The 15,736-nt window shown below is 39.2% G+C and overlaps 1 protein-coding gene across 2 annotated transcripts in view; it reads left to right on the top strand.

Moving 5' to 3' along the window:
• The window catches only part of ZFP91 (ZFP91 zinc finger protein, atypical E3 ubiquitin ligase), a 36,865-nt gene continuing 21,129 nt past the window's right edge, over nucleotides 1–15,736 (top strand). For both annotated transcript variants that reach the window (XM_065943744.1, XM_065943743.1), the window contains exons 1-2: nucleotides 1–364; nucleotides 5,655–5,683. In XM_065943744.1, coding sequence (XP_065799816.1) covers nucleotides 36–364; nucleotides 5,655–5,683 — 358 coding nt within the window. In that variant the 5' untranslated portion in view covers nucleotides 1–35. The remainder of the gene's footprint in view (nucleotides 365–5,654; nucleotides 5,684–15,736) is intronic.

The raw sequence follows: 15,736 nt of genomic DNA, 5'->3' as shown, positions 1-15,736 counted from the left end.
CCGGGACCAGGGGGTGGGGGGGCGGACGCGTCCCGATGCCGGGGGAGACGGAAGAGCCGCGACCCCCGGAGCGGCAGGACCAGGGAGGGGGGCCGGCGGCGGCGGAGCCCCAGCCACAGCCCCCTGAGGCGGCGGCGGCGGCGGCGCCCGCGGGGGCCCCCAGCAGCCGCGTGCTGAGGGGAGGCCGGGACCGGGGCCGCGCCGCCGCGGCCGCCGCCGCCGCCGTGTCCCGCCGGAGGAAGGCCGAGTACCCGCGCCGGCGGAGGAGCAGCCCCAGCGCCAGGCCCGCCGACGCCCCAGGGCAGCCGGCCCAGGCCGCGAAGCCGCCGTCCCCGGCCCAGGGCAAGAGGAGCCCGCGCCTGCTGTGAGTAACGCCGTCTCCGCGGCGGTGGGAGCGACCCCCCTCCGCCCGCGCGCAGCCCTCGCGGCTCCCGTAGCGGCAGCCCCACGTGACGGCCGCCGCTCTGCCCCCTGCCGGCCGGCTCGGCGCTCCCCCGCCTGCCTGCCTCCTCCCTCCCGCCTCAGCGGCCCCCGCCGCCGGCCTGCCAGCGGCCCCCGCGGGGCGCGCGTCTGCCGCCCGGCCCCGCTGTCCCGGGCTGTCCGCGCGCCCTTCGTCCGCCGGCCCCTTCCCCCGCGCGGCGGTCTCCGCTGTTACGGCGCGTCCCCTTTGGGAAACCGGCGGCGGGGGCTTCGATCTCAGCGCGCAGGATGAGGTCGTTCCCCCACCCTTCCCACCTGATCAACCTCAGTTGTACTAGGATCGTTATCCAGTTTGTTTGTTTTTTTTCAAACGTACTAAATTTTCACATTATTTTTCACTCGTTTTTTGAAAAAGAACTTATTAGTAGGATAAAAACATGGCTTGCCAATTTTAAGTTAGGTTCTGAAATGCGGGTTTTTTTTTTTTTGACGAGTGTCAAAAACAAGAACTTTATTTCTTATGTATCATGTTTTGTATTAAGTGCTGCACTTAAGTCTCACAAACTCATCTCATTGAGCTTAACATTATCTCCTATAGATAATAAAACTGAGGCACACACAAGTGTGTGTTTTGAATATGTTTTAATATAGGGACTTCGTCCTTAAAATTTTGAATAATATGAAAGGAATTCTTTCATCCCCGAGAGGTCATAGAGGAACCAAGATGACCAGGAATCTATATATTTTTTAAGTTCATTAAAATGTTTCTGTGCCTACACGTGTTTGTGAATTGTAGAAATGAAGCGCATCAGCCAAGGAATTCGTTGAAGACTTTTGTGTCTTTTTGACTTTCAAGTGGAAAAAAAAAAAACACTTAGTAAAAGCAGGAAAAATTGAAAGTGCGGGGAGAAATCAGTTTTAAATGCCCCCGACCGCCGCTGCCACCCTACCTCCCCAGTAGAGATCCTGACAAAATTTGGCTTACACAGGCCCGGTCAATTTAAAATTTGAAACACACCTATTCCAAAATTAAGAGTGAAGTCTGTGACCTTGGCATACATGTCTTGGAAGACTCTCAGAAAGAAAGAACATTCAAAGGTATATTGTGTTTTAGATGTGCTTTCAAATTATTGGATGTTATTTGATTAACATGTGGTTCCGCTAGTAAAGTGGAGAAGGAAATGGCAACCCACTCCGGTATTCTTGCCTGGGACATCCCATAGACAGAGGAGCCTGGTGGGCTACAGTCCATGGGGTTGCAAAGAGTCGGACAGGACTGAGCGACTTCACTTTTCTTTCAGCTGGTAAAAAATCCGCCCGCAGTGCGGGAGGCCTGGGTTCGATCCGTGGGTTGGGAAGATCCCCTGGAGAAGGGAACGGCTCCCCACTCCTGTATTCTGGCCTGGGGGTTTCTCCATGGAGTCGCAAAGAATCGGACAGTTGAGCGACTTTCACCAATTAACATAATTTAGAGAATTGTGTAAATTAAATTTCTGTGGACAACAAAAATCTGTACTTATAAATGATTGAGCTGCAGTTAGGATTCGATTAATAATTGCTGTAAATGAATTTCATAGACAAAAAATTTAAACAGTATTTACTGTCATAAATTTGAAAAGATATGTCATTGGTCTTATTTGGATATAAATTCCTTGGACAAGTTAAACTGCTTGTGCCTCAGTTTTATTATCTATAGAAGATAATGATAAGCTCAGTGAGAAGAGTTTGTGAGACTTAAGTGGAGCACTTAATACAGAGCATGATGCGTAGGAAATACGGCAAGTTTTTGTTTTGAGCAGTGATATGCTACCTGTTATATACCTCTACTATATATAGTTATGTAGTAGCGTACAGTATAGTGGGATACAGTATGTATATAGTATACAGAAATATAGTCATGTACTGTATACAGTAGAGGTATAACTACTGTGTAGTGGAGTTTTTCATGTAAATTCTACCAAATTGGATTTTTACTTTTTTCTGTAACCATACACAGGAAAGTTAATAGCTTAATCTTTTAAAATTTCCTTCCATTTTCACCTACTCATTTGAAAGTTATATATAGCTATATCTCCTTAGCATGTTTCCCTCCCACTGATTGATCAGTTTTACTTAGAGAAAATCTCTTAAGTGTTAGTTTTACCAGCTCTCATGGTTTATTATGTTCCCTAACTTCTGTCAAAAAAGTACTGAGTCTTTATTTCCACAATGTAAATGTTAACAGCAGTTGAACTTGGATAAGGATGATTTAATTAAATCCCTTCAGTTTTTTTTCTCCCCAGTATTCCTTGTGGGGAGGAAAGAAAAGTCTTACTTCTTAAAAGTCCCTCTCTCTCACATCCAGTATCATAAAAGATTGTAGTGTTCTTTTAGCCTCAGAACTATTTCTTAACTGTATGTTTTAAATTATACAGTTTTGATTGGATTGTTTGATACATTGTCACTTTAAAATTTTTTTGTTACACGTTTTCAATTTACTACATACTCTGGAAATCAAAGAACTCCTAAAGCATTTCAGCTCGGTAAACCTTGATTAAGCAGATAATTGGGTCTGGTAGTGTGCTGAGCCAGGATTTATAAAGAAAAGTGAGACATGGATTTCAGTAAAGGGGGAAGATGCATTGAGTAGTGGAGGTTTGTCAGATGTATGCACGGTTTACAGATTTTCAGAGCCATAAATTCTAAAAATTGAGAAACTTTACCCTTTAAGACATTTCAGGTTTTGAAATGTCTGATCATTGAACCCTGGTCAAGTGCCTTCTGACCTTCATTGAGCTCTGTTTCCAAATAACATTTCTCCCAGTAAATTCCCCAGTAATCAACTGTTTAACCTACTTTTGTTTCTTGATCAAGGAAACAGCAAAGTGACTTGTACAGTAGCTTCAAGTGTCAGTAGATAGACTTGGATTGATTGTAATCTCTTCCTCTTACAAGGCAAAATAGAAAAAAGCATTGCTTTTTACTGCTTACTAAGTGAACTTGGGCAAGTCACTTAACCTCCTTGAATATGCTTCTTCATCTTTAGCTGATAGTTTATGATTTGTGGAATGAGCTTTACAGTTAATGGCAATTACTGTTTTTATAAACTTTCCTAATCTTGTAACAATTTTTCTGTTTGCATTGACATACTCAGAAATTAATGAAAAGAATAGGAACTCTTTGTAAAGGAGAATAAAAAGAATTTTCCAGGGAATGTGCTCAAGCAAAAGACATTAAGTTAAATCTATAATCATTTTAAATTAAAAGCTTAAAAGCTAATAGTAAGGAAAGATAAACCAAATCTGAAGAAAGGTTATATATTAGTACTAAGAATTAGGCTCTTTATTTGCTGTATTTTAGCCAATAAATTCCAGAGTTAAGTTTCTTATGCTTCAAATGCAGATGTTTATACCCTCATCTAACTTAAAAATGTATAAGTATCTATGTATGGGTATATACAGGTATCTGTGTACACACACACACTCCAGCTTATTTCTGATTTAGAAGTTAAAACATCCATTCTCTACTAATAGGGTAACACTATAATTGTTAAAATAAGATTACTTTAAATGCAAAAGGCTTATTCCTACTGTGTGATACTAAGTTTTTTGATTATCTGATGCATTTCAAAATTTAATACTTTTTTTTTTTTTTTTTCAATTTCTCACTTAGCTGTTGAGAAAAGCTCTTCTTTCCTCACCATAATGAATATAGGAATATAGGCTAAAACAGTATTCTTAGTGATAAACCTACAGGTTCAGATGGGTTACAAATGAAACAAATACTGCACTGTTTTCCAGTATGTGGAATTCCATTTGGGGTTTGTTTTCTTGCAGAAAGTAAAATGGTAGTAAGCCTTTGCTTCACACTTTCTTTTTGTAAGGAGAAAGTGATGGTCATGATAGCGAGAATGAAGAGGCAGTAATAGTCCGAAGTGGGAAAAATTCTGGATTCTGTGGCTCTTTGGAGAAGGCTTCAATTGTATAAGCCCGAAATCCTGAGTTTTCCTTTTGCGATGATCTTGGTAAAGAAAACACTGAACCATTCCTATAGGCTTTCAGAAGGTTTATTGCATAATGTTTCAACATCTAACAGTGATTTATGTACTTTTCATTTAGAGCTAGGATGATGAGCAGTATTCTTGTGGTAATTTGGACATTAAAAATATAATAAGTTATAATACCAAGCTTTTAAGAAAATGAATGAGATGAGAAGATGATGTCTAGTCTCTCTAAAGATAACAGAATTTGTATTATGCTGTGGCTTCAGTATCTGTTTGGATATTCTTTGTAACGTAAGAGTCTTCGTTTGTATTAGGTTTATTTTCAAAAAAGAAAAAAAAGGAGAAAACTTTATATTGCTCAGAGATGCCGTTTGGCGTCTTGGGAAAGATCCAAGACAGGTAACTCTGAACTTGGGTGAGGGCCGTAGAGGAGAGGCGTTATACTGCACTCAGCAGTCGGCGTTCGGTGGGAGTTTCCCCGAATCAAAGACATGTGAGTGACATTTTTTTCACTGCCAGTTTATTACACATTAGACTCTCTACTCTTCCTATCTAATTTGTAAAGTTCAGTTACATTTATTTCTAGGTCCAGTCTGCTGCCATTTTAGAAATAGATTTTGACTTTAGTTTAACAAATGAATAGTTTTAGGATTTTTTTTTAGGTTCGTTAAACATATCCAAAGTAGAGATAATAAGCAACCCTCAGTGTCTATCAGCTGGCTCTCACAGTCACCCAGGCTCGCCGCCCTCCCTCGCTCCGCGCGCCTCCCGCTGGCTCTCCCGGCAGAGGCGGCTCAGAGGGCGGCTCAGCTGCGTCACCGCACCGCGGTTACTGCACGCGTGTCAGGTGCAGGCGTGTTTCCTCTGTGACCAGTCAACACAGCAAAATTAGCAACAGTTTCTTTGCATCGATATTTTTTTTACAGTTAAAAACAACCATTTTGAATGATACTCTCGCTGTGTGCTGTCAAATATGATAGCTACTTGTGGCTATTTAAATTATATTAATCAAAACTGAAGATTCAGTCCTCAACTACATAGCTGTTTCAGTCACTCAGGAACCACATGGAGACTGCCATGTTGGATAGTACAGATGTAGAGTATTTTTTATCATTGCAGAAAGTTCTACTGGACAGTACCGCTCAGATGTTTTCTGTTTCATTCTGGAGATGAACCTGAAAAGGATAAATCTTTGTATTTTAAGAAAATGTGTGAGATTATTCATTTACCATTTGATTCTCTTTTCTTTCAGATGCATAGAAAAAGTATCAACTGAGAAAGGTAAGATGGGTCCTTCTTAGCATTCATAAACCTTACGTGACTACTTTATAATCTGATAGAAAATAGAATGAGCTTCAACCTGTCATTCAGATTGCTCCTGTTTAAAAGTGACTTATTTAGTAATGAATTGTTGGGATAGATAGGCCATATTTAAGTAGTGGCAGGTTTGGGCAAGTGAAACATTTTAGTATTATTTAAAAACCTAATAATGGGAAATCAGATTATTTGATGTCACTTTATTGTAATTTTTAGTTACTTGGTTTTTCAGTAAAGTAGAGAGGAATGATACACAGTATACAGAGTACAGTATAGACAAAAAAATCTTGATGCTTGTGGAGAGTGATAAGTGCACTTTGAAGAATGCAGAAGGAAAAGTGTTCTAAGACTACAGCCTGATGAATAATTAAATGGGCTCATTAGGTTATTTCAAATAGCAAGCCAGATATATGTGTTAAAAAGTATTCTTATCTGGATTATGAAGTGCCGGGGTCCAGCCTCGGCAGGATCCAGGGGGTACCCTCAGGATGAACGGCGTCGGCGAGAGAGAGAGACATGAGACTAGCCTTGATAGGGCCAAGTCTGCGAGGGAGAGAGAGAGAGAGAGAGAGAGAGAGAGAGAGAGAATGACCAGACGGGGGTGCAGAGAGTCTGGCAGGGTCTGGCAATGCTTTATTTTTTACCATAGCTTTTATACCCTAAGTTAGTACATTTCTAAGGGGAAGATAGTTTAACATTATGTCAGCTTGTCCTTCACGAAACCAGGGTGTTTTCTGCATACTTCTTTGTTTATGAGGGTCTTGTACATTATCTTCTGGCCTTGGGGCCTATTAACATTTTTGCAGGTCAGGTGAATGTAAACCTATTTTCTGTTTCTATGGTGACCTTAACTGAAAGGTAGCAGTCTCATAGGGCAATAGTACAGACTAGAAGCATATTCTTGTTAATACAAAAATTAATCCTTCTGAAAAAGTTGTCAGTTACATTTATATAAGAAGTTTACCCTATACTGACTCTGTGACTTTGGTGAGGCAGCTTCTGCCTAGCACTCCTGGCTGACAATTAACAACCATCTCATTGTTACCACACTAGGGCTAAGTTCTTATTTCTCTAGATCTTTAACTATATTAACAATGGTTTTTATAACACAACCTTAGCACATTAAAGGCAAAAATACAGCAAGCAAAAACACAGCAAGCAAATCACAACCCAATAACCACCTATAGAATAATTTTTCTTTTGTTTTCTAACAGGACTCCTTTACCCCTTAAAAGGGCTCTATGTCTATTAGGGCTTTTATATAATCAGGTTCTTTATGCTATTTTATGATTAGGATATTATAAGCAATCATGCATATTAGTACCAAGGGCATAAATGTGTTTGGCTAACAAACTACCAGCAAAGGAGTTTGAATTAAAACACTCCTTTCACCCTGAATAATCTCATAAAATACCACCACCTGGGAAACTTATTGATTAAAGTTCTAAATTGATTCTTATTTGGGAAGAGATCGGGGAAGGCCTTCCTGCCTGTGTCAGAGAAATTAGGGAGTAGTCCATTGACGCAGGCATCAGAAAGACAGATTAAGGTGAGAGCCGGGGGCAGCTTTCCGAAATCCCTGAAAACCTGATCTGCCTTGCCTGTCAGGCTTTCTCCTCATGACCTTGTCATGGGTGGGATCTCATGAGCTGGCCTTTTCGAAAAACCCCTGAAAACCTGATTCGCCTTGCCCATCAGGTTTTCTCCCTTACGGCCTTGTTAGCGGCAGGGTTTCGTGAGCTGACTTTTTCGAAACCCCTGATAACCTGATTCGCCTTGCCCATCAGGTTTTTCTCCCCTATGGCCTTTTTAGGGGTAGGGTCTCGTGTGTTGGCTCCCGGCATCGAAGGGAATCTAATGTTCAGTTTTTTTCTTAAAGACTGTTCTGGCTTTGCAGATTGGATTATTAAAATTGCCCATACCATGTTGAGCCAGTTGCTCATTTATTAAAATTTTTTTCCTAGTTATTGACTTTGTTCCTTGATACTGCATTCAAATACATGGCATCCTTCTTAAAATTAAAACAAAGATACATTTAAGCATATTTCATTTACTTTGTCTAATCTTGGTCCAGTTCTAAAGTATTAATTGGTTAATTTATTATGTATATATGTAATGTGAATACATGTTATCCTCAATGTGGACTTTTCTCTTTTAAAGAATGCTTTGCAATATGCATGTATAGGCCAAGTGCAAAACCTGAATTTATGCTATTTAGAAGAATGATAGTATGGTTAAGAACTGGTAACTTGATTACTCTGTGAGTAATTAGGTATCAGTGACCAGGTTGTTTTTTTTCCTCTGAATTTTAGAATCTGCTAATATTTCATTCCATAGTATACCAGGCAGAAGTATTTTGTACTAGGCAGGTTTTTATGTAGAAAGCTTTGCATGACTGTTTTGTTTAGAAGTTTTGGGTTTTGTTGTTGTTGATGCTTGGAAATTAGAATATGTCTGCCAAGAATGGAAGCTCGTGTATTCCCTATTTAGAGATCGTTTTGGAAATTTTAGGATGTGGGGGGAATGTTGTGACAGGTGACAAGTACCAGAGCAATTTCTATTAAGACAAAAACCACAGCCTGCATCTGTCAGAGCGAGAACTATCTCCTGCGTCTAAAGAAATTATTTTGGGTTGCCTTGCAGTGAACTCACAGAATGTGGTGGAAATTTAGAACTCTCTTGTAGATGACTTTTTAATTGATCTTTGGTGTTGATTTCTTAAATCAGAAGTTGGCATGTTATGTAAAGTTTTGCATTAAGGAGAGATTAAAACTGCATATAGGTAATTCAATCTCAGTCAGTACCACTTTAATCCACTAGTTAAATGCCCTGGATTTAGAGTTTGAGCTCAGAGTTTGAATTCAGTTTCTGTCTTTTATTGCAAATAAACTCTGCACAACAACTATTAAGAGTTGATGAACAAATTGAGCAAGGTAGTAGGATGCAAGAGTAACATACAGAAACCTGTTATACTAACAGATTTCTTTGTGTAAATATCAGGAAGAGAAAGTTAAAAAAAAAAAAATCCCTCTTAAAATTGCCTCCAAAAGATAACATAAAATACCCAGGAAAAAACCTGACCAAGGAGGTAAAAGACTTAAATATGGAAAACTGTAAAACATTGATAAAGGAAATTGAAGGTGATTCAAAGAAATAAATAGGGAACCAGAAAAGATTCAGAATTACCAGACCAATTCTGAGAGAAAAGAACAAAGCTGGAAGCATAACCCTCCCATACTTTAGACTATACCACAAAGCTACAGGCAAAACAGTGGTATTGGCACAAAAACAGACATGAATCAATAGAACAGAATAGAGAGCCCAGAAGTGTTTAAACACATACACCTGTGGTCAATTAATCTTCAACAGAGAGGCAGGAATATACAATGAGGAAAAGACAGTCTCTGCAGCAAGTGGGGTGGGAAAGCTGGACAGCGGCATGTATATCAGTGAAGTTAGAACACTTCCTCACAGCATACTTAAAAATAAGCTCAAATTGGCTTAAAATGTAAATATCAGGTAAGACACCATTAAACTCAGAGAAGGTAGGCAAAAAACATCCTCTTACGTAAATGATAGCAGTGTGGACTGGGAGAAAATATTTGCAAACACTGCAACCGACAAGGGTTTAATTTCCAAAATAATACAAACTGCTCATGCAGCTCAATATCAAAAAACAACACAATCAAAAAATGGGCAGAAGACCTAAACAGACATTTATCTGAAAAAGACATACAGAAGGCTAACGGGCACATGAAAAGATGTTCATCAGTGTTAACTTTTAGGAAATGGAAATAAAACTATAATGAGGTACTGCCTCATACTGGTCAGAATCACCCGTCATCTGAAAGTCTGCAACGGTAAGTGCTGGGGAGGGTGTGGAGAAGAGGGGGCCCTTCCACACCATTGGTGTAGGGGTGACAGTGCAGCCGCCGTGGAGGGCAGTGTGGATGTTCGTTAAAAAGCTGAAAATAGAGCTCTCCTGATCCAGCACTCGCTTTCCTGGGTGTATCATCAGAAAAAGATGAAAACGCTAATTCAGAAAGATGCACGTGCCCAGTGTCAGGCAGCACTGTTTACATTTGCCGAGAGAGGAAAGCAGCCTGAGTGTCCTCCACAGGTGAATGGATGCAGAAGATGTATTGTGTGTGTATATATGTGTATTTTCCAGTGTATGGGCGCGCACACACACACTGAAGTATTAACTCAGCCACAGAAGCATATGAAATAATGACATTTGCAGCAACGTGAATAGACCTAGAATTATCATGTTAAGTAAAGTAAGTCAGACAAATATAAATAACCACATAATCGCTTGTATGTGGAATCTGAAGAAAAAGATACAAATGAACTTAAATTTATGGTTACCAAAAGGGAAAGGAGGGGGGAATAAATTAGGAGTTTGGGATTAACAGATACGCACTACTATATATAAAATAGGTAACCAACAAAGACCTATTGTATAGCACAGGGAAGCATAGACAGTATCTAGTTATGAGGGGAAAGGCTCTGAGAACATGTGGTGGTGGTACGTGTATAAAGTGAGCCCCTTTGCTGCCTGCCTGACACTAACGCACCATTGTAAATCAGCTGCTCGAAAATTTAAAAAAGAAAACACCTGCATTAGGGGCCAGTCAGTCTTGCAAGTCCCGCTGTCATCCACTAGTTAAATGCTCTGCATCTGGCATTAGAGCCCAGGGTTTGAGTTCAAGTCCTGCCTTTTATTGCCTGGTTAGTACTTGGATGGGATAATTTCTGCCTTTTATTGCAAATAATCTAGTAAACTGAATCTACTAAAGACTCAGGAAAAAGGAACTGTTGTTAAGAGTATAAAATTTCAAAGAAATCCTCTCTTACTCCCATCTCAGTCTGTAAGTTTAGTTACTACGGTAGTCATTCAACTCTGAACTGCATATATAGGTAGGTAAGTATATCTTATAGTTCTACAACTGGATCACTGAATATAGAAATGGAGATGATTTTCTAAAGATATCTCTGTTTCATTAGTGTTAAAAAGATGTTTTCAGGATTATTTTTACTCTTACGCCAAACAACTTGGAAATTAAGTGCTCTCCTTCAATTAAAGGTGAGAACTCTGTACATGTGTGAATAAATGATACTGCACACCAAAAAGGAACTGGCTGTTGTTTTTAAATTATTAAATTGCAAAGTGCCATGGTCATTTTTCAAGCTGAAATAATAGTGAAGAAGCGCATTAGGTCCCTGTGGCTACTGTGTTTATTTAACCCTGATGGATGTGTATAGAACACAGTAGAAAATTGCTTCGCAAATAGTTCATTCAGCAAGAGATTGTTGAGCATTCACTGTGTGTCCAGCACCATCCTAGGTACTGGGTTGTGTGGTAAATAAGTGTGGGGAAGAAGACATTCTAGCAGTGTAACAGTGAAGGTGAAGGAATGATTTGCTTCAGTGTAGTTATTAATAATCCCAGTGTTGCTTTTTGTGCTAATTTTAATTTCACAGACTTTGTTTCTGGGTAGTATGCCATGTAGATACCAAAATACATAGTGGTTGCATGTAAGACAGCCCCTCCTTTTTTTTCCCCTTAATATCTCATGAAATTAGAGCTTAGAGGAAACAGTTTGGAATCCTGGTTGTTTAAAAATTTGATTGTATTAAAGTGTGGGCTTCATCCTTTATTTAATATAATTTTGCTGTTTTTAGTTACTTTTCCTGTTGTAGTGATGTTTAGAAAAGATTGCCTAGACAGAATCACCAAATGAGTTAATCAGATCTAGGGATTTATTTAGATTGTTTTCATCAGAGCATTTCTGTTTTTTCCTGTGATGGTATATAAATTCTTAATTTTTACCATTTTAGTTTCTGCACAAAGGATGTACAAAAAAAATTGTCTTCACGGTGATACTCTTGTAAAGTTGACTTAAATACTAATTTTTGTTTTTTAAAAAAGCAAAGGACTTGCTTTCCCTGACTTCTTTAAATATCTTGAGATCAGCTAATATTAATATTTCAAGATGGACTTTACTAATTATTTATGGAAAACAAAGTAGAGCTAATTATAGAAATACACAGAGTAGTATGGTCAGGTTTCTGAGACTCAGGTTCTGACTATTGTGATGCTTCTGTCTCAGGGTTGACAGCACACTAGACAGTCACTTTATCTCTCCTGTCTCCTTCCTAGCCCTTTATCTTAAGGCGACAGGAACCTCAGGGTAAGAGATATCTGCTCAACAGCTTGTTCCTTGTTAGGGATGCCCCATAGCCTTCAGACTGTTTTTCTACTTCAAGTATCCAGACCTCCGACGCGTCTTCCTTTCTGTTCTAGTTTCCTAGACGTACAGACATACCTCTTTTATGATTAGTGTGGATTGTGACATGGGAGTACAAAGCCTTTATTATCAGTTCCTTTCGATTAATCAGGTCAATGAGTCTTTCTGTCCCTTACATATGAAGAAGATAGGTTTATAATAATTTGCTTATTATGATTCAACATAACAGAACTATCTTGACACAGTTATAAGTTTATCTTGTTAAATATAACAGTTATTTTATATTGAGATCCCTTTTCCTCTAGAACCAGTGAGAGTTGCAAGAGAACACCCTGGAGGCCTAAGGTCCTGAGTTGGGCAAACCTACACTCAGCAGATAATAGAAAACCCCTAAGAGATACTCGTCTCGACATGCAGACATAATGTTATCCTTATGCGGAGATTATGGGTGGGCAAGATCCTCTGACACAGAGAAACTAGCTCTGAGTTAATGACCCCTGATCTTTTAAGTCCCAAGAAGGATCAAGCTCCTCTGAATTAAAACTAACTAGGTTGATCTAACTGTTAATACACCCAGGCAAATACTCCCTTTAGCTTTAGTACAGTTAATTCCCTACTGAGAATTACTGAGGTTTTGTCTTTTGCTTACATACTTACTTAAATGTGGCTTACTTGTTTGATCCTAAACTCCCAACTTATATCCTACCTTCTTATTGACGGATTCTGTTTGTAACTTTAAATCTTTGAGAATTTCTAAGCCCCATTTTCTTTACTGTGACTCTCTATAAACTTTTCTGTCAGTTACATGTTGTATAACAAAGCATCCAAGAGCTTAGTGTGTTAAAACCCAATGCTTTGTTATTTCTCAGTTGGCCATTCTATTCTCATCAGTGGTCTCAGTTCAGACATCTTCATGTCATGTGGTCTCAGGACAGTGGTCCAGAAGCTGCAAGGCCTCTTGAAGTCATCCCACAGAATACAAGATGAGCATACAAAAATCAGTTGTATTTGTATAAAAATATTGTTTATAATAGAACCAGAAGTATGAATTACTTAGGGATAAATGTGACAAAAGATGTGATGTATACACTGAAAAGTACGAAACTCTGCTGAGTGAAGTTATTAATAAAAACTTAAGGAAAGAGCGATGTGCCTTGTTCATGAGTTTGAAGACTCACTGTAAAGATTTTATTTCTCCCCATAGTGATCTATAAGTACAGTATAATAAAAATCAAAAGCCCAACAGATTTTTTTGTGACCAATTTTGACGTTGAAAACTTCTTGAAAAAGTATTGGGGACCCATAGGAGTTTGCAAACTACACTGTGAAAACCATCAGTTTACACTGAAATCCCAACATGTTTTTAACAGTGGGATTGATTGTCTAAGGAAAGAGGAAGAGATGAGTTACTTCACGGGCTTCCAGCCATGAAGTACTGCACATAGGTGTTCTGTGTTTATTTAACTATTGCTTGATTGAAGGACATGTGGTATTTCTCAGGTTCTCCCCCCACCCCCCGGGGCTGGGGTAGATTACAGGTGATTTTCTTTTTTTTCTTTTTTTTAAGCAATTATTAAGATACACCATACATACATCGCACATACACCATACATACACCGTACATACACCGCACATACACTGTACGTACACAGAAGTACACCTAACGGAAGTGTGCAGCATCGTGTATACCCACAAATAACTCCAGTCATGTGGACATTACCCAGCTCAAGAAACAGCAGGATCAACCATCCCTAAATGTAACCACTGTTGTTACCCTGCACAGCACAAATTAGTGTTGCCAGTTCTTGAGTTTTATGTAAGTGGAGTGATTCGTTATGTACTCTGTGTAGGGCCTCTTTTGCTCCCCATTATGTGACATTCTTCTAGGTTGCATTTATTACAGACTGTTTATTTTCATTGCTAGTGTTCTGTTGTGAGAATATATCACAGTTTATCCATTTTACTGCTAATGGGCATTTGGGTAGTTTGAGTTACTGGCCTTTATGACTCAGTGCTGCAATGCCTATTTTATTAACGCAGTTTTATTGAGGCACAGTTTACATATTGATAGTTTAAAATACACACATTTTTAAGTGTATAATTCTGTCTGTGTAGATATGTCTCTTCTGACATGTTGTATACAGACTTGTACTTAAAATATGTGAGGTTTTCCGTTTTGAGTCTGGCTTCTTTCACTTAGCACAAAATTTTTTAGGTTACTCCATGTTGTAGCATGTGTAAATATTTTCATTCCTTTGTGTGAAAATACTCCATTTGATCTGAACAGATTGTTCATCACTTGATCTACTTTTTAAATAGCTACTGTGAATAATGATGCTATGAATGTTCGCTGCAGTTTTATATTAAGAATTCACTTTCTTGAAAATAATTCTTCTTGTGGTCTTTTAGGTCAGTGTCTTACATAAATGACCTCTTTTGGCACTTGAACCTGAGACGTGGTGGAAATGAACTAACTCTCAAATCTGAATTAAGCTCTTGGACTGGCACTTTCCCATTTCTTTTTTATATGATTAGGTGTGGTATAGTGGAATGAATATAGACTTTGGACTTAGATATACCTGGGTTCCAAGCTTAGCCCCACCATTTAATATGTGAGCTTGTGAAAGTCAGTTACTTGTTTTCCTCAACTATTAAAAAAAACATTATTTGGCAAGATTTTGAGGACTAAGTTTAGAAAAAGGGAGAAAATATTAGGCACTTAACAAATATTTAAAGTTTGTTAGTTTTCCTCCAAAAATTGTAAATATTTAGAGATAAGAAGACTTTCGCTCTAGTTCCAGCCTGTTTGCCAGCCATTCCCTGTTCACCATATCAGTGTTAACTCTGTAATCTTGGATAAGTTGTTTAATTTCTGTCAGCCTGTTAGAAAAGTGAGGAGCCACTCTGAAGGAGGACCAGATCATATTAGGATAAAACTTAAAACTTCAAGAGTTTTATCCTGATGAAATGGCTGTCACCGTTTGGATTTGATGTTAGATTGTTTTAAAAGGATTTTCGGCTGCTCTCAGATTGAGAAAATTCACTTTATGGTTTCATCTTTTGGTACCTGGAAGAATTGGGAGAAGCATGCCTGCCAGTAGTACCAGTATCTTTTTGTCTCAGTTCGTAGCTTCACCCACTCTTGGTGTGTCCGTTCTTCCTCATCCCACCATGTGGTATTCACTGCACCAGCAGTGGCTGCCTGTGTCTTACTCGTGTAACAGAATTAACCAGCATGAAACAGAGAATTGAGTGCCATTTAGTACGTTGACAGTGTTGTGCTCCCGTCACCTCGATCTGCAGAGGCCCTGTATCCATTACAGGGGGTCCTTTCCCACCCAGCCTCTAGCAAACGCTGACTCAGTTTTACTTTTTATAGAGGAGTGTAGTTTGTGTAGTTTAACAACACTGTGTTTATCTCAGGTATACAGCAAGTGACTCAGTTACACATACACAAGTGTCCTCTTCATTCCCGGTTAGGTTGTTACAGAGTACTGACCAGAGCTCCTGTACTGTGCAGTAGGTCCTTGTTAGTTATTTATTTTAAATATAACAGTGGGTATCTGTCAATCCCAAAGGTCCGTCATTCCTCCTTAGGAGTAATACTGCATTTTGTTTGTCCATTCGGTGTTTGACACATGTCTTCGTTGTTTGCACATTTGTGGATTGTACTGTTGCAGACATCCATGTACAAGTATTTGAATACCTGTTTTCAACTTTGAGGGTATATCTGTAGAAGTGGAGTTGACAGGTACTTTGGCCACCT

Source organism: Muntiacus reevesi, chromosome 9 (genome assembly GCF_963930625.1).
Source record: "Muntiacus reevesi chromosome 9, mMunRee1.1, whole genome shotgun sequence".
In the NCBI taxonomy this organism is placed as follows: domain Eukaryota; kingdom Metazoa; phylum Chordata; class Mammalia; order Artiodactyla; family Cervidae; genus Muntiacus; species Muntiacus reevesi.
Note: the sequence above shows the minus strand (reverse complement) of the source record. Positions and strands in the feature narration are given on the sequence as shown.